Below are 19,182 nucleotides of genomic sequence, written 5' to 3'. Positions count from 1 at the left end.
ACTTCAACATGATGAAAGTTTCTTTCCATTAATTTGCTGTCAGGGAAGAGTCAAGACATCCCCCATAGACTGTTGGCCGTTCCCACTGACATCTGCCGTGTATAGATACATTTATAAGGAGTTGGTCTTTGTTTTTACCCAGATTTTTTTGTATCCATTTGTGATTAACTGATTAATATTAAAAAGAAAATAAGAAAAAAAAATTTATCAAAAGAAATTTATTTCAAACCTATTTCATCCACATTATAAAGGCAGTTCATCAAGGAAACTCCCATTCTAAAGAAAGTAAATCCTTACAGTTTTGAGAATGCACGCTCCAAGATCTCCCACCCCCACCCCAATACAATTCATCTAGTAGAAAACAATGCATTCTGGCTTTTCATGGAGTTTCTGTCTGTTGGCTGACAGCACCGAAAGACCGGAGGTTATTAGAGGATGGCTTGTTAGTAAATGGGTGCCACTGTCCCTGAATGCTTGGGTTGTCTGTGTGGTATGGTTTACGAATGCGGATGATATCCAGACCAGACTGGTTGGCCATTTTTTGTATGAGCTGTGCTATTTCTTCCGCAGTCTTGCTGTTAATATCTTCTTCTCTGACACTTCCATTCACTGAAGAGAAAAAAAAATAAAATGTAATACAGCATGAGACTTTTTTTTGAACAATAGAAACTTTTTTTAAAAAAAATTGGGTTGCTCACGAAACAACTTTTTCCTGTTTTGCAGCACTCACACCACTTTTGTGGGCATGGCATGGGTGATGTGATAGATTTAATATAATTTACACCAGTTTACTGGAGCAAACTGATTCCTGAATATAATATAATATCTACACCAGTTACAAACCAGTGTAGATCATAGGGCGGGTTCACACCTGTGCCCGGTCTCCACTTTGTGGTTTTCCCATCTTCTGCCCGAGAAACCCTGACAGGAGACGGAAACCCGGCAGTCAGTGTCCACCCGTCTTCTGGTCTCCGTGGTTTCGTGGCAGAAACCAGAAGATGCTCACAGGCGGACACTTTGCAAACCCAATCAAATGAATGGGTATGAAAAGTGACTGCCAGTTTCAGTCTCCTGTCCAGTTTCTCAGGCAGCAGACCTGCAAAGTGGAGACCGGGCGCAGGTGCGAACGCACCCTTAGTTCCGGCATCCGGTTTATGAGGAGGAAAATGAGACGCACCCTCCAATGGTACAGAGGATATAAATATTGGAATTGAATGCGCCAGTCTTCATAAATCTACCCAGCATGGAGGCAATGTTCTTTTGTTACCAATATAATACTGAATGTGATGAAAGTTTACCAAGTTACCAATCAACAATTTCAGTCAAGTGTCAGCCTAAAACGCATGGGCATTATTTACAGGACACATAAAAACCTAGAATCATGATGAATGGACTATGCAGCGCCTGGTGGATATTAAAAAATCATCAACAGAACACAAGTAGAACAAACCATACACAAGGCTGACATGAAATATAATACCATGAATGTGCTTACTCGGCCTGGCTAAGGCTACATTCACATTTGCGTTAGAATCTGTTGCAATGTCTGTCTGAAATCGGTGACCGAAAAGTCCTGCACACGTCTTTCTCATCTGCAGCTTCCACATTAAAAACAATGGACACCTGACAGACCCTATTATAGTCAATGGGGTCCATCAGGCTTTATATGCAGCTGTTATTTTAGTGGTCCATCTGTCGGTTGTTCTGGTACAGATCCGACGCTAATGTGTGAACTTAACGTCATGCAACAGATTTGTTTAGCAAAACAGAAATATTTCTCAAGACCAGCAAAATGTTAACACTTTGGATATACAAACAATACATGCGGAAACTCTGACCATACTCCAGAATTTTAGACTATGTAAATCTATATGACATAAATGGGGCCAGAGGTTGGCTGCAATATCAGCCAGAACAAATTCCTGTATCAGCGCTTGCCAAATCATTAAAGGGATTCTACCACTAAAACACTTTTTTTTCTAGTTACCACGTCGGAATAGCCTTTAAAAAGGCTATTCGTCTCTTACCTGTGGAAGTGCTCTCCGCCGCGCCGTTCGTTCAAAATACCGGTTTGTACCGGTATGCTAATGAGTTCTCTCGCAGCGATGGGGGCGTTCCCATCGCAGGAGCAGCGATGGGGGCGTCCCCATTGCAGCTCGAAAACTCACCGCAGTGCCGCCTCTCCGGTCTTCGGTGTCCTCCCCTTGCCTTGTCAGCGTCTGTCGGACGCCTGCGCAGTATGCTCTCTGTTCGGCGAAGATTGCCGAACGTACTGCGCATGCGCAAAAGTGCGGTGTCCGCACTATGGCTGGGACCGCTATTTCGCGCATGCGCAGTACGTTCGGCAATCTTCGTCGAACAGAGCGTACTGCGCAGGCGTCCCCATCGCTGCGAGAGAACTCATTAGCATACCGGTACAAACCGGTATTTTGAACGAACGGCGCGGCGGAGAGCACTTCCACAGGTAAGAGACGAATAGCCTTTTTAAAGGCTATTCCGACGTGGTAACTAGAAAAAAAAGTGTTTTAGTGGTAGAATCCCTTTAAGAATCAAGACTATTTTTATTATACATCATATTTATATATCTATGCTCATCTGACGTAGGGGCTGGTCCCCAACACGCATCATGTTGATGCATGTTAAATCAAATAAAGTCTACTATTGATTTGGCAAGCACTGGTATGGGATTTTGTTCTGGCAGATTTCGTGGCCTACCTCTGGTCCCTTGTTGATTCATGTCTATCTGACCTAGTAGCAGTTCCCGTGACACATGTCCTGCACTTATTGTTGTGACATCCATCCATCTATCCTATATAGTGCTCAGGACTGTTCTTTTCAGTTATTGCAGTTTCTCATTTCTAATAAGCTGTTTTAGGAAACGTTATATGGGTGAAGTATACAGATACTTACAATATTCTCCCACTAGTTTGGGAACTCTGCACGGCTTGGGACTGATATACACAACAATGCCAGGATTTTGCTTGGCAAAGTCAACTACCTTCTCCTCAATGTATTCTCTGAAAATAAATGAATGAACAATTTGGTCATTATCATTCACAGATGTAGTTTCAAAAAGCCTCATATGCAGACAATACACATGATACATTATATCCAGCTTCAAAAAAAAATATTGTTTTAACACACTTTGCCAATGCAACTAAAATTAAATATAAGGCAAATTTGCAGTAGGTCTTTGTTAAAACCGCAGGTGCCTGAGGACATAAAAGGTCCTCTTTAAAGCTGGTCTTACACAACAGTAAGTTTAGTCTGCAATTGTGGGATCTCAATTGCGGACACACTGTATTCAGTGCGATCTCTTACACCACTGGATATTTTATCCATGGTGTGTCACGGCACGGACTGTCCCATAGAACTCTATGGGCGCGTGCCGATGGACATGGACGTCTGCAGAATGACTTTTGGAAATGAAATTTAGAGTTGCTGATCAGCAAATTGTGGACTGCAAAAACACTACGGTCGTGTAAGGGTGCATTCACACTGAGTAAACGCTAGCTTATTTTGTAGAGTAAAATTACACTTGTAAATTTTGCTATCCCATTGACTTCAATGACATTTTACAGGCGTATTTTTACAGGCGTATTTTTTACAGGCGTATTTTTACACTTGTAAAAAAATATCATTGAAGTCAATGGGATAGCAAAATTTACAAGTGTAATTTTACTCTACAAAATAAGCTAGCGTTTACTCAGTGTGAATGCACCCTAAGGGTGCATTCACACTGAGTAAACGCTAGCTTATTCTGAACGTAAAACACGTTCAGAATAAGCGGCGTCTAAAGCAGCTCCATTCATTTCTATGGGAGCGGGGATATGAGCGCTCCCCATAGAAATGAATGGGCTGCTTCTTTCACTCCGTGCAGTCCCATTGAAGTGAATGGGGAGTGCCGGCGTATACGGCAAGCTCTGCTCATGCCGGAGCGTACACGCCGGCACTCCCCATTCACCCTAAGACGAACCTAAGACTGGGTTTACACCTGCCTTGGAGTTTCCACTACTGTTTTACCTTTCCATGTGTCTGTTGTTTTGGTACTCCGACAGGCCAGAACAAAGGACACACAGGCTCAAAGTAGAATGTGGCATCACTTTGCATTGTCTAAAAAGTTAGTTCCTCTGCACCATTGTGTACATAAAAAAGATGACACAGGAGCTTTCGAGGCCTCAAAATCAGCTCCAAATTCCACCTGAAATCTGGTACAGCCAGCAGAAAAATCTCACACAATCTTTAGGTGGATTCTGCATGAAACTCCCATTGGAATGAATAGGAGGCAGATTTTGGAGCTGTTTTTTTTTTAAGTAGATTTTCAGACTCATCATCAAAATCTGCTTCAAATTCCTAAAGCAGAAATTTTCTGTCTGACAAATTCAACACCGAATTCCTCCAAGTGAACCACCTCTAGAATTTGTACAAGCTGAAAAATTTAATTTAAGGGTGCATTCACACTACTGATACGCTGCCTGATTCTGAATGTTAAAACACGTTCAGAATCAGCGTGTATAAAGCACTTCCCATTCACTTCAATGGGAGCGCTCGTAGTGAAAAAAGCAGCCCATTCATTTCAATGGGGAGAGCTCGTATGCCGGCTCCCATAGAAATGAATGGAACTGCTTTATACGCGCTGATTCTGAACGTGTTTTAACATTCAGAATCAGGCAGTGTATCAATAGTGTGAATGCACCCTTAGGAATTTAAAGCTGAATTTTTCTGCTTGACCAAATACTGCCAGACAATATTTTTCTGCCTCTCATTGATTTCAATGAGAGTTATCAGGAGGAATCTGCCTGGAGATCAAGCATGACTCTTTTTCCACTTCCAATTCTGCCTCCCATTGAAATGAAGTGGAGGGAGAGTCTCTCTAACCATCTTAGTGGTGACAGTCTCTTGTCTCCATAGGTTGCTAATGGATGCGACCATAAATGCGGGAACTTTGTATGGGGTGAGTTTCCTTCTTGTGGCGGGGATATCTTCTTGTAGTGTCCCTGCCTGATAATCTGTGTGCAGTAAGGAAATCATGGCAGAGTTTCTGACACTGACCATGGAAACATCCTGTATTTATGGTCGTATCCATTGGCAGCCAATCCAGACAAGACACTGTCACCATAAAGAAGGATAGAGAAAACCTTCTACATCTTTCCAACTTCTCAGTTACTTATTTCACCACTATGTAACGTCTATTCATCTATTAGAAAGCCATAATGCAGGGAGCTTCCATTCCCCATGGACATGACATGTACCTGACTCCCCGGGACGGCTGCGCATCCTTACTGAAGCTGAGGGTCAGTCTCTTCAGCTGGCAGACATATCTTCCCACTCCGTTATGCAGCACGCTCTGCAGGAAGCGGCTGGGAGAACCCCGGGCTGTCATCCTCAGCACCCACTAACCTCCAGCCTGCCAGGGGTGACCCACAGCACGCTACACAAGGAAGGAGCGAGAGAGAGACGTGACATCACTGTCACATGACCAGTCTGTAGGGGAAGGGGAGGAGCTTACGGGACGGTCAGCTCACTTGACACGCCCACAACTTGCTAAGTTTGCCTACTCTGAGATCACGTGACTCGGAGCTGATCAGCATGCTGTGCGCACGGACGCTCAGAGCGCTTGTCAGATGTCATTCCTCCAGTGTGACCGCCTTGCAGGGGCTCCATGCCGGGATACGTGGCCCGCAGTCTCACAGGCGCCTTCTGCTTCCTCTCACTGGAGACCTTCTCCGTGCTCTCACACCCAGGTGCCTGTGGAGCACACCGCACTGCAGCGGCAAGAGACCCGGAGGATGGCATGGAAGCGAGAACGGAGGCTGCACCGACACGGAGGACGACACGGACGATGATGAGGATGACGTCTCAGATCTCCTAGCCTCTTATGCCCCGCCCCTTCAAGGGGCTCAAAACATCTTAATAGTCCATCCAGATGTAAAGTGGGGAGCAAAGAAGCAGCACAGCACCACTGGTAATGGACTGTCACTGTATTGTAGCTGCTGCATAGGCAATTACACTTAGTTAGGAAGTTCTCAGCATTTCACCTGCTTTTATACGGTATATACACACATATGTACTCTGGCTACAGCAGGTAAAGCTTATCCTATTAATATTATAAATGTGAAAGTTTGTGAGTTTGGAGGTTTGTGGGTTTGTGTGTTCGGATGTTTGTTAGTCAATCACGCAAAACCCACTCGACCGATTTGGCTGAAATTTTCCACAAACATAGTTAATACACCCCATTGCGCAATAGGCTACTTTTCGTCACAATAGCGCACATACGTTTTTCCCAGGACCCCCACAAACCCCAAACTCACACCACCATCTCTGCAATCTCACACACTTTGGACCATAGCAAGCCACAAAATTCATATTGCCCTCTGCAGCCTCGCCCCTAACCCCACACAATCTCATATACATACACTTTACCACTTTGCCCCTCACCTTAACGATACTCCAGGAGGCTCTCTTTAACGCTCCAGAGCAGCCATGTTTGCCAACCCCCACTGCTCTGACAATCTGCGACACCGCCCACCCATGTCAATACCCCTAGACGGTCTAATAAATGCAAAAAAAAAAGTTTAAAAAAAGTAAAAAAATATTAAAAACAAAAAAAAAAGGATTAAAAATTCAAATCACCCCCCTTTCCCTAGAACACATATAAAAGTAGTTAAAAACTGTGAAACACATACATGTTAGGTATCCCCACGTCCGAAATCGCCCACTCTACAAAGCTATACAAATATTTTTCCTGTTCGGTAAACGCCGTAGCGGGAAAAATGGTCAAAAGTGCCAAACCGCCGTTTTTTCACTGTTTTGATTCTGATAAAAAATTTTAATAAAAAGTGATCAAAGCAATAACATTTCCCGAAAATGGTAGAACTACAAAGTACACCCAGTCCCGCAAAAAAAGACGCCCTATACATGCACGTATAAAAAAGTTACGGCTGTCGGAATATGGCGACTTTTCAAAAAAAAATTTTTTAACAGTTTTGGATTTGTTTTTAAGGGGTCAAAATGTAACTAAAACCATATAAATTTGGTATCCCCGGAATCGTAACGAAACACAGAATACAGGGGACATGTCATTCTGGTTGCACAGTGAACGCCGTAAAACCAAAGACCGTAAGAAAGTCGCAGAAATTAATTTTTTCTTGAAATCCACCCCATTTTGAATTTTTTCCCTGCTTCCCAGTACATTATATAGAATAAATAATGGTGGCATCATGAAGAAAAATTTGTCCCGTAAAAATTAAGACCTCATATGGCTCTGGGAGCGGAGAAATAAAAAAGTTATGGGGTTTAGAAGGAGGGGAGTCAAAAACGAAAATCAAAAAATGCCATCGGCGGGAAAGGGTTAACTTCAAATACTTCTGTCCCAAAGTCACTATGTAAAGTTTCTCACAACACCGTGTATATAGCAGCTCTAATACAAAGTAACTGCAACACAAAAGTCTCACGTATTCTCTGAATTACAGCAAAAACAAGATACAAACTTACATTTCATATCCCATACCTTATACACAGTACGAAAACCTTACCCGCGCCTGTATATACGCACTGCTACAATCACCGCAGACGAAGTCGCGGGTACCAGCTAGTATTCAATATACACTAAAACCCAATAAATAAAAACTTCAGTGTTTTTACATGGATAATAAAAGAGAGGTTATATATAATAAGATATAGTGGAGGGGGGATTAGTATAGTTAAAGAGGACTTTTCACCACACCCAACAAGTTCAGATCTTTACTTCAATTAATAGCCACTGTTGCACAGATTCTGGCACAGTTGGAATTTTTCCTATAGCCCTCGCCATTTCTAAGCAATCGGTGCTGTTAGTTTTGGTGCCTGATTTGCTATTTAGTCTCTGCACTGTCAGGGTGGTAGACAGGAGCAGGTAAGAGGTTTGATCTGACTCTGCCTCTGATTGGAGCTATGACACCCCCTCCCCCCCACTACCACACACACCTCCAGCTGGCACTGCCCTTCTGACATTACAGAGCATAAAGGGGTTGTCCAGGTAAATTTGTTATATATTAAATAGGCCAGGGGAGGTAAAAAAAAAAAAAAAAAACACATCCTCTTCTTACCCCAGTGCCTCCCAGAGCAGTCCATTCTGTGCTGTCCAGTCCTCTTTGTCCATTGGTATCTTCCAGTGAAAGTCCCCGCTACACATGTCTGCTTAGGTTAATCAGCGGTGTCAGCGAATGGGCACGTGACGTCACTACCTATGATGTCCTGGGGTCTCTTCCTGAGGTCACATGACTGCTGAAGCCATTCAGCAGTTTCATCAGAAGGGGTATGGGATGTCATAGCCAGTGTGCAGTTTTACTTTGTGAAGACATCCCAGCAGAAGGACCAGTCTGAGTTGGGAGGACTCTGTGGACAGGTGAGTATTTTATTTTTTATTTTTTTTCACCTTCCCTGGCCTATTTAAAATATAAATGGTTTGCCCAGTAAACCTCCTTAACCACTTCAGTACCGGGCCAATTTGTGGTCCAGGACCAGACACATTTTAGGTTTATTTTGTATGTGCGGTTTTGAGGTCTGTAAAATTTTTCTCGTATGTCTTAGTCAACTAATTTTTGCGTCTTTTTTCGGGGACACATAGAGCTTTATTTTTGTTATTTTTATTTTCAAATGTGTTTTAATTTTTTTTATATCCAGAAAAATATAAACAAAATAGAAGGGAAATTGTGTCTTGTTTTCAATTTATATATTTTTTTTAATTTAATAACACAATGTGTCACTGAAAAACTTTATAATATAGTTTTTCCTCTCCGTTACGGTAATTTTTATTTTGTATGGTGTCGTCGGGGGTGAGGCTATAACCTTTAATAACGGCATTTTATTAGCGTATTATTTATTTATTTTTTATTTTATTTACATTTTTTAAAAACTTTTTTTCTTTTTTTTTTTTTTTTTTTTCTTTTTTTTCAGATTGTGTCCCCATAAGGTAATAAGAGACCTTTGGGGACATCTGATCACTTATTTTCTTGTACTGGAGGCTGATTTCTCCTATAACTGGGGCTGGTACATTTAACCTCAGATACAGGAGGAATCCAGCCTCCTACACACTGTATATACAGCTTACTGAGCTGATCTAGGTCCTGTAGGACCCAGCAGCTCTGGTAAGACTCTGCTCCCGTTGGATCACGTGTCCGCCAGGTCAGAGGGCAGCTGAATTATGGCTACGTCCATAGCTGTGTATACAGCGCTCATTGACTGCTGTATACACAGCGATCGAGAAGGCAGGGGAGGTAATAAATCTGCCCTGCTATCTCTCTGGGAGCTCCGGCTGAAGTTACAGCCGGCTCCTAGTGAAAGCAGCTACACGATCTCTGCGCAGTTGCTGTGTTCTGACTTGGACGTACAGGTAGGTCCTGTCAGAACTAGGCAACCACTTCCCGGACGTATATAGTCTATGGGCGGTCCGGAAGTGGTTAAATACCACATCAGACACCAAAACGAACTGTGCTTGTTACTCAGAATAGTGGGGTTATAGAGAAATTTCCAACTGTACGGAAATCAGTGGAGTGGGACTTATTAACAGATGCTAAGAACTTGAATTGGTGGAGGTGGTGATACACCTTTGTGACTCTCGACTGTGAGTGCACATATCAAGCTACAAACATTGATTTAAAAACGTTAAACCCTGTTGAATATATGTAGAAAGTGGTATCTTCCCCATCTCCTAGCAGCTTGTAGTCTGCAGGCCACACCATTAAGAGCTCGCCTGCCTGCCCACCCGCCTAACATATTTGAAGTGCTGGGGGAGATTACTAAACTTTCATGGAAGCTATGCCTATAAAAGCCAAAGTTTGCAATCCTCAATTTTCAGGTTTTTTTTTTATTTTATTTGCAATGTAGTTGACCTCTATGTCTCTTCCCATATATGGCTACACAACATAAGTATGACAGCACAGTTTTACTTCAGTGAATCATTGATCAGAATTTTTGCTAAACTTTTTTCTATAACATGCGTCAAGTTTTTTTTTATATCAGTATAATGCTCAAAGGCTAATTCTGGATGGAGGCTTCTCTGTTTTATATAGTCACCATTATATTATTCTCTTTCTTCCAGCTGACTTGCAGGTTGCTGAGGCTGTTGCTCTTGTACAGAGCATTCCTAACTGGATGGTTGTGGATAAGGTAATCATGTCTACAAAAACTCCCGACAGCAAATTTATTTTCGGTAAAGGGAACTTTCAGGTTCTTACAGGTACTGTCTAAAACTTCTTTGCTGTACTGTATCATATTTGATTCTGTGGAAAGCAGGATAGATTTCCCAATCTTCTAGCAAATGTACACATGCGGACAAAATTGTTGGTACCCTTCGTTTAATGAAAGAAAAACTCACAATGGTCACACAAATAACTTGAATCTGACAAAAGTAATCATAGATAAAAATTGTTGACAAGCCACAAAGCTTCTGGGAGAATGTCCTATGGACAGACGAGACAAAAATCAAACTTTATGGCAAGGCACATCATCTCTATGTTCATAGACAGAGAAATGAAGCATATCTTGAAAAGAACACTGTCCCTACTGTGAAACATGGAGGAGGCTCTGGTCTATATATATGCATATTAGGTTTGTGTAGATCAGACAATTCTTCTAATGTGTGGACGAAATAATGACTTAAGACAGGTTGGCCACTCAGTAGGGCAAATATATTAAGCTACTTGCACCTTTTTGTGGTCAATTTCTGGCCTGTGCTTCATTTGTGAAGTATTTGTGTCTTCTTTTTTTTTTTTTTCCCCCCCAGAACTTCTGCTGCCCTCACCACTTTTGCTTTTAACCAAGAAAAGGGGGCATGTACTGAATGGAAATCCTTTTCACACTGTAGTTATAACTTGTGCATTCTAAAAAGGGGCAAAAAAGACGTAATTGCCCTCCAGTCTGTGGGCAGTGTAAAAGAGCCTGTCAGGTCAGATTGCATTAAAAGGGGAAATTGCACAATTTTTAGCTAAAAAAAAGGGACAATTGCACCTTATTGAACTAGCTAATGGGTACATAACATTTAACAAGGAGGTGCACCTACATCATAAATTGACACCACAGTAAAACTAGTCCAAAATAAAGGTGCACTTGCGAAAAATATGGCCATACAGGGGGCAGATGATAAATAACCACCCTAGTGAGTTTTGGCACTACTTAGAGCAATGAGACATGGTACACCACAATAGAGGCGAATGGGAACCATATATATCCAGGATTTCCCATTCACTTATGCTAAAGCTCCATATGGACAAAGGAAATCTGACGTTGCTATCTAGTTGGTGGCTTAAATGGCCATTTGCACCTCATTCTTCATGCCCTATTCACATTACTATGTACCCACTGTGCTATATGTGTATTTACATTTACTGTCTCTTCCAGAAACAATTAAAGGCCTTCCGCAGCTCACTGCCGTTTTCTTGAATGTTGAAAGACTTTCTTCATTGAGTGAGGTAACATGGAACTGTATGATCACTATTAAGCTTACTGGGGCACATTTATTAAGCTACTTGCGCCTTTTGTGGTCTTTTTCATGAACTAAGCCAATGTCGGAATAGCCTTAGGAAAGGCTATTCTTCTTCTACCTTTATTTTTCTGAGCCGCGCTGCCGTTCCGGTGTTTTGTTTTTTTGGTTTTTTTTTAACTTTTTCGCCCTAAACAAATGAGACATCAGAAAGCACAGAGGGCGTTCCCCTTTGTTCAAAAAGCACAGGGAGCGTCCCCTGTGCTGTGCGAAGACTCTCCAACGACGCCTCCATCTTCTTCTCCTCACCGCCTCTTTGCCACGCCTTCAGCCGAAAGAGCTGACTGAGCATGTCCATCAGCCATTTTCCTGTAGCCTCTTATAAGAGCGTCTGTTCAGCCACAGGAAATTGGCTGATGGACATGCGCAGTTGGCTCTTTCAGCTGAAGACGCGGCTGATGAAGAGGCGGTTGGGAGAAGAAGATGGAGGCGTCGCTTGAGAGTCTTCGGACAGCACAGAGGAACGCCCCCTGTGCTTTCTGAAGACTTATTTACATATAACAAAAAAAAACAGCGGAATGGAGTTATGGGTCAGAAGAATAAAGGTAAGAGAAGAAGCCTTTCTTAATGCTATTTTGATGTGGGCTTATTTAAAAAAGGATTTCAAATGATAGAATCCCTTTAAAGGGGTTTTCCAATGAACAAAACCATATTTAGATTTGTAGACAAAAGTTGAGCATTTTTGGAAATATAAATAATTAATAGTTTTGCAAAGTTTGAAAGATTTTCTTTGACCATCTTAGTGGTGCCAGACAATAAGGAAACCTAGCTACTAAGGCGATGAGAGAAAATCCTTAAAACTGCAAAATTTGTAATGATTTATATATGTAAAAATGTTTAACTTTTAATTGTCTACAAATTTAAATATGGTTATGTTTATTGGAAAACCTCTTTAAGGAATCTGACATTTAAAACAAACAAAAAAAAAACTAATATGCTTTTGAAGTTGGAAGCTTATACAAATCTGTATAATACGACTGTGTGCAAGAGCCTGTATTTTAAGGGGGTTGTCCCAAAGAAAGAGAAATATAAAAGTGAATATGGTGTCTGATTGGAAGCTGAGGAGAAGCTGGACTGCAGGGATATGAGGGCAGTATACAAGAAATTGGAGGCGGGGGAAGGGCTGTTGGTTCTAATGGCGAGACTCCTAGTCGTCATGTATTTATCATCTAACTTGTGGATAGGTTATAAATGTCATTTTGAGCCAATCCTTTTTATTGTAAATGACTTTATTTCTTAAATGCCAATATTGATGCTGACTATATTTGCTTTTATTGTATCTGCTACAACAGAAAGAGCTGGAAGCAGCCTGGGGAGTAAAAGTTTTTGACAGATATAGTATGGTCCTAAGTATTTTCCGCTACAATGCACGCACAAAAGAAGCCAAATTACAGATTGCACTAGCTGAACTTCCACTACTAAGGTATTCCTTTCAGTATCCCTCTTCTTTTTTTTACTATTCTGCAGATGCCATATAACTTCTAATGGTTAGGCTAAGTTCACATCTCCACTGGATACTTTGTCGCAGTGGATTTGTGGCTGAGGCACGTGGCTATGATAAAGAAAAATAATCATTCTAGCACTACTAATAATTCATTGCTTTTATATACATGTATACTGCTAAAGCCTTTATTGCTAAAATTTTCACGTGGCCTTATTCACCTGTGATCTAGTTAAAGGGATTCATTAGATATCATTAGAATCCCCTTATATACAAAGACCACGTTGGAATAGTTTTTAGAAAGGCTATTCTTCTCTTACCTTTCTTTTTCTGATCTGTGCCGCTGTTCCTGAGAATTTTCTTTTTTATTCCTTATGCAAATGAGTCTACAGAAAGCACAGGGGGTGTTTCTCCTATGCTCACCAAAGACGCTCCAGCGACTCCTCTATCTTCTTCTGCCAATGCCTCTCTGCCACATCATCAGCCGGAAAAGCCGACTGCACATGTCAGTTCCGCCATTTTCCTGTAGCTGAACGGACGCTCGTATAAGAGGATCCCTTTAATTGGATCCTAGAGTTTCCAGAAAATATTGTTTAAGGTAGATGAGTCAAAGTTTTGAGGACCCACTGCTCTAGTGTTTAGGCTTCATAATGTTTTTTACAGTTACGCTGTGTTCACACCAGCGTCCATTCACAGGTTTCCGTCTGACGGAAACCTGTCAGACCATGTCCAGCCGTGAACGTCGGTGAGTGTTTTATGCTCTCTGTGGCGAAACCGTTTTCTTTTAAATCCGGACACAGTCTTGCATGTCCGACTCTGGGTCCAGTTAAAAAAAAACTTTTTCGCCGCGGAGAGCTCAAAACGCTCACCAGCGCTCACAACCGGACACTTTTCAAACCCGTTCATATGAATAGGTTTGAAAAATGACTTCAAGTTTCCGCTTCCTGTCCTGTTTCGGGCAGGAAATGGAAACCTGCATAACGAAGACCCCGGGTGCAGATGTGAACGAGCCCTTAGCCACAAGTCACATGTATTGTTATGCTAGTTATCCTATGAGAGAGATGTTGATTGTAGGGGTTGGTCTCTGTATCTACGTCTCTTTTGTTCTGTTTATTATCTCGTTTATTATACCTACCTCTAATATAATTTTTGCTGTAACCTCAATTCTAAATAATTTTCCATCTGTTTTATCCACCTGAGAGACAGTTTATCACTTGGTTTTGGGCACTTTGACCTCCGCCCCCCACACACTACAGCTTTGAATGTATGGGATGAATTATTTTTTTATCTGTATAGTTCATCCATTTTCAGGTAATAGGATATCATATATCTGTATAACATATGGATTGTGTGTTTGTGCATCATATATATTGTATGTATGTGGATGGATAAGATACCGTATTTTTCGGACTATAAGACGCACTGGACTATAAGACTATAAGACTATAAGATTAGGAGGAGGAAAATAGGGAAAAAAAATTTTGAAGCAAAAAATGGTAAAATATTTAATATATGGGAGTTGTAGTTTTGCAACAGCTGCAAGGCCACATTGACTTCAGCTGTACGGGGACGCATAGAGTGTTTTTTTTTTTTTTGTTTTTTTTTTGCAGGACCAGATGTATTTTTTAGTTTACCATTTTGGGGAATATCTATTGCTTAGATCACCTTGTATTGAAAAAAAACCCAGCGGTTTATGATATATGATTTTCTACTGTTATATATATATATTCTACGGAAAGGAGGTGATTTAGAACTTTTATTTCATATTTTTATTATATATTTTTAAAGCTTTTTTTTTTTTACTATTTTATTCCCCCCCGGGGGCTTGAACCTGCGGTCACTTGATTGCAAGTCCCATAGACGGCAATACAACTGTATTGCCGTCTATGGGACATTCTGTATATTAGTATTACGGCTGGTCATAGACCCAGCCGCAATACTAATATAGCAGTGACAGGCCTGGGAGCCTTCATTAGGCTCCCGGCTGTCACCCGAACAGGTCGGCTCTTGTGATATTGCCGCGCAGGAGCCGGCCTGCAACTTCACAGGTACGGGGCCGGTGGGGACCGGCCCCGGGGGAGAAGGGGCCACCAATACAGACCCGGCATCCGCTGTACTAGAGAGGCGGATGCCGGCGAGGGATAGATGCCATCACAGGTGCCGGGGCCTGAGACATCACTGTGCTCCTCTGCCCTGCATGAAGCCAGCGGCGGGGGGACGGAGGAGCGGAATAGCATTGCCCCTGCCGCTGCTGGCTTCATGCAGGGCAGAGGAGCGCAGCGATGTCTCAGGCCCCAGCACCTGCATCTATCCCTTGCCGGCATCCGCCTCTCTAGTACAGCGGATGCCAGGCGCCACATTCGGACTATAAGACGCACCCTTCTTTTCCCCCCAAATTTGGTGGAAAAAAAGTGCGTCTTATAGTCCGAAAAATACGGTATGTTTTTCAGTCTGATCACCAGTATTATTATTCTGTACTACTAATGTACAAGAGCATATTGACATCTGGAAGAACATTGGAGCACCGCCACACCTCCGGTGATCAGGGATGCCTTAGTCACAATGACCCTGGGGAAAAATTACTGCTTTACTTTTCTCTGTACACGCTGCTGGTTGAGCTAAGGACTTTTCATGTTCAAAACATTTTTATTGCAAACTAAATACAATTTTGTTTCTTTGTTGATCTTCATTATTATGTTCCTGAGTGTTCTGTGTTTTTCCACAGGTCTAAACTTAAAAATGAAATGGCTCACTTGGACCAGCAGGGTGGTGGTTCTCGATACATCATGGGATCAGGTAATATGCATGCTCACCCTAGAAGATATAATAATTCATAAACTGGCCATATAGGAGCTATAAGACAATATGTATTGGAATACTATATAATAAATACATATTCATTTGTATTTTACCGCCATCAAATAGTCAATTATTTTATGTATGTTAACAGACTGTGCACTAATGTAGCACAAAGGGTTACACTATTTTACATACTAAAGCTGGAATCCTTACTGACCACTGACTTGTAGCTTTAGTACACACTGACTATTATCCATGGACTGTGCCTACTATATTAGTATTGAGGTATCTGCAGCCTTTTAACATTTTTTTTAAAGCATACCTCCATAAAATAACTCTTCAGAAATGAATAGCAAAGGTGAATATAAGAAACCTTGCGATATATCTTATATAATAAATATAATATCTCTTCTCCTTTTATCAGACTGAGCTAATTTTTGCATAGAAATTTGTGGAAAGGAAAGGGGAGAAAGAAGCTTCTAGAAAAGACACACACAAAATGAGGTAATAAAATTAGTTCCTCGTTCCTCCCCTTCCCTTCTCCATAGACTTTGGTGTGTGAGGTGAATTTGTAGGTGAATCTGACTTGGAGGAGTAGAGCAGCTTAATAAGTGTAGAAGAAAACCAACTTTATTAGCTATATTACAGAATTATTATTAGCAGAGTGTCGCAGCTACAGTTAACTGTGTCTTTTCCAGCAACCTCCTCTTTCTTCTCCATAGATGTCTATGTAAAAAGTAGCTCAGTTTAACTTATTTCATTCATAAGATGTACAAAATAGTTTCTGAGGGCGCGTTCACATCTGCTTAATCCGAGAAACTGGACAGGGGACAGAAACCCGGCAGTCAGTCAGACATGCAGGACTTTGTGTCCGGTAAAAAAAAAAAAAAAAAAAAAAGCGGTTTCGCTGCGGACAGGTACAAAACACTCACAGGCACTCACTTTTCAAACCCATTCACTTGAATGGGTTTGAAAACTGACTGCGGGGTTTCTGTCCACTGTCCAGTTTCTCGGGGCAGAAGACAGAAACCCAGCAGGATTGCTTAAAGCGCATGGGTGCAGAACCCGCCCTGAAATATACTATTCATTTATGAAATGTTGCTTTATAATCAGAGGTACACTTTAAGACTTTGTAATCTCATTAATGGCACATTAACATCATTGTTAAGACATGGAAATGCCTGTTAGCTATGGAAAAAAATTCTGTTTTACAGTCTCAGAGAATAACATTTTTTAGCTGTATTTCACCATGTGTGGCCTTAAGGGTGATCTCACACAATTTTTTGTAAAAACACCACCAGAACTGGATCTACTAGGCAGGAGAAGTATAGATGTATATTTCTGTATGTTTTGAACCCACATTTGGCTTTGGTATTAAAAAAAAATAAAACATTTAAAGGTATTATGTGGCAATTCCATTTTTTTTTTTTTTTTTTTTTTTTTTTTTTTTTTTTTGTGTTCTCACTGCATAATATGAGCACGCTTACTAAAATCTACTGCACCGATTTTTAGACTTTGTTGCATGGGGCTACTGCTTATAAGTTTAGTCACTGCTTATAAGTGGTATTTAAATTAGTAAGTGTTCTCATATTATGCAGTGTCTACCACATAACCCATTTAAAGGAGTATGACATTCGAGTGTAGCGTATTAAACCAGCAATAGATAGGTCAGGCTCGCTTTAATGTAACAGGCTCCCCCTAAAAATATGTGCCTACCTTGCCGCAATATGCAAATGAGCAGTCTGGAGCACTCAGGACGACTCTGTTGCTTCAATTTACTAAGCTCCACACTGCTCTAATATTCCCTCTTTCCCCCTGCCTTCTATGAGTGACAGAAGTAGACAGGATTTCAGCTTAGTTCCCTGGACCTGTCACTCAAACAAAGGAAGGAGAGTGTTCCTGGGCAGTGTGGGGCATAGCAGTTTGGAGCAACGGCACTGTCCTCTATGCTTCAGACTGCTAAATTGCATATTCAGAAATAAACGAACATCTCTGCAATGAAGGCATGAATTTTCATGGTTTCATGGAGATATACATGTTACAATTAGGTGAGGCTGACCTATATACCTGTGTTGCTAGTTTAATATGCTTCACCCTGGTGTAAGATTCACTTCAATATACACAGTTTGCATTGGGCCTTTTTCCACTATTAATGCAAGACCTGATTCTGACAGGCTTGCTACATTTTTATTTATTAATATATCCATCTATACTGCTGTTTTTCTTATTTCTGTTACGAAGGTGAAACATTCATGGAGGTCCAGCAGAGGCTTTTAAAAGAAAGAGAATTGAAGATTAAAAAAGCCTTGGAGAAGTTGAAGAGGAAGCGAAAATTGCTAAGGACCCAGCGCAACCGTCGAGAGTTTCCAGTTATCTCTGTAATGGGCTACACTAACTCTGGTTTGTATAGTCGCTGTTATATTGGCATGAACTGCTTGTTTAGCACTGAAGTATGTACATGAAAACTTGTCTGAATGTAATTTTAGGAAAAACAACCTTGATAAGAGCACTTACAGGAGATCTTCATTTGGAGCCACGTGACCAGCTCTTTGCCACACTTGATGTCACCGCACATGGTGGACTGCTTCCATGCCGTATGCCAGTGATTTATGTGGACACTATTGGATTTCTTTCTCAGCTTCCTCACAATTTAATAGAGTCTTTTTCTGCCACACTAGAAGATGTTATTCATTCGGTAAGTCTTCCACAAAGACCAGTGTTCTCTAACCAGTGACTTGGAAGCCATACGCGTCTCTTGTAGTTTCAGATATGGTTGTGTACCACTAGACTTTCATGGCGTTACTATAACATGGTTACTTATATTTTGAAAAGTCTTGTCTTGTAATAGAGGGGATCCGACATTCAGGATTATCATCTATTACTAAGAAGTGGAGGCTACAAAAAACATTTGTTGCCATAAAAGACCTAGAGCACCCATACATTGCATACACAGTCTATTGAGTGATAGTATAAACTATATATGAATTATTTTTCCTTTTGGTTTTGTTGCATGGAAATTGAACATTTGCTACTGTATTGCACACAAATTACATCTGACCAATGAGTATCCTTCATTGAGGAAGCCTTATAACAAATTGGTTTTCAATGAAATGGAAAGACGGCGCTCTCAGGTCACAACAGGATTTTATTCAAAAAGACAATGATGCACAACGCTAAAAAATCGCCGCGTTTCGGGCACACCTGCCCTTTCTCAAGTGCGTAACTAATTAGAAAATAGATAAAACAAGTATTCACTTCAACGTTTTTTTGGCCAGAGAAGCACTTAGGCCTAAGTTAAAATATACAATGAATTCAAAAAATAATAATACATGATTTATAAAATAATAGTAAAACAAATCTCATATACCAACCTTATCATTTAAAATATAAAAAAATCTATATATACATAATAACAAGTAAA

At 41.0% G+C, this 19,182-nt stretch overlaps 2 protein-coding genes across 2 annotated transcripts in view; one reads left to right on the top strand and one right to left on the bottom strand.

Annotated features, from left to right (window-relative positions):
* Positions 1-203: 203 nt before the first annotated feature.
* MRPL43 (mitochondrial ribosomal protein L43) lies at positions 204-5,469 on the bottom strand. The gene is made up of 3 exons (XM_075265271.1): positions 5,253-5,469; positions 2,911-3,017; positions 204-609 (listed from the first exon to the last, which is right to left on the bottom strand). Exons 1-3 carry the CDS (start codon positions 5,381-5,383, stop codon positions 380-382), a joined length of 468 nt encoding a protein of 155 aa, XP_075121372.1. The 5' UTR covers positions 5,384-5,469; the 3' UTR covers positions 204-379.
* Positions 5,470-5,564: 95 nt separating this feature from the next.
* Positions 5,565-19,182, top strand: part of GTPBP6 (GTP binding protein 6 (putative)) — a 34,868-nt gene continuing 21,250 nt past the window's right edge. The window contains exons 1-7 of the mRNA XM_075265247.1: positions 5,565-5,965; positions 10,082-10,219; positions 11,380-11,450; positions 12,814-12,944; positions 15,688-15,758; positions 18,003-18,161; positions 18,248-18,456. Coding sequence (XP_075121348.1) covers positions 5,590-5,965; positions 10,082-10,219; positions 11,380-11,450; positions 12,814-12,944; positions 15,688-15,758; positions 18,003-18,161; positions 18,248-18,456 — 1,155 coding nt within the window. The 5' untranslated portion in view covers positions 5,565-5,589. The remainder of the gene's footprint in view (positions 5,966-10,081; positions 10,220-11,379; positions 11,451-12,813; positions 12,945-15,687; positions 15,759-18,002; positions 18,162-18,247; positions 18,457-19,182) is intronic.

This window comes from Leptodactylus fuscus, chromosome 2 (genome assembly GCF_031893055.1).
Source record: "Leptodactylus fuscus isolate aLepFus1 chromosome 2, aLepFus1.hap2, whole genome shotgun sequence".
Taxonomy (NCBI): Eukaryota; Metazoa; Chordata; class Amphibia; order Anura; family Leptodactylidae; genus Leptodactylus; species Leptodactylus fuscus.
The sequence above is the reverse complement of the archived record's forward strand: the minus strand, read 5'-3'. Positions and strand labels throughout refer to the sequence as shown.

Coding starts and splice junctions, on each gene's coding strand:
- MRPL43 (XM_075265271.1), bottom strand. CDS start 5,383: ATGACAGCCCGGGGTTCTCCCAGCCGCTTCCTGCAGAGCGTGCTGCAT. Junction 3,018..5,252: donor CAGCCGTCCCGGGGAGTCAG/GTACATGTCATG, acceptor ATTTATTTTCAG/AGAATACATTGAGGAGAAGG. Junction 610..2,910: donor CAAACTAGTGGGAGAATATT/GTAAGTATCTGT, acceptor TTTTCTCTTCAG/TGAATGGAAGTGTCAGAGAA.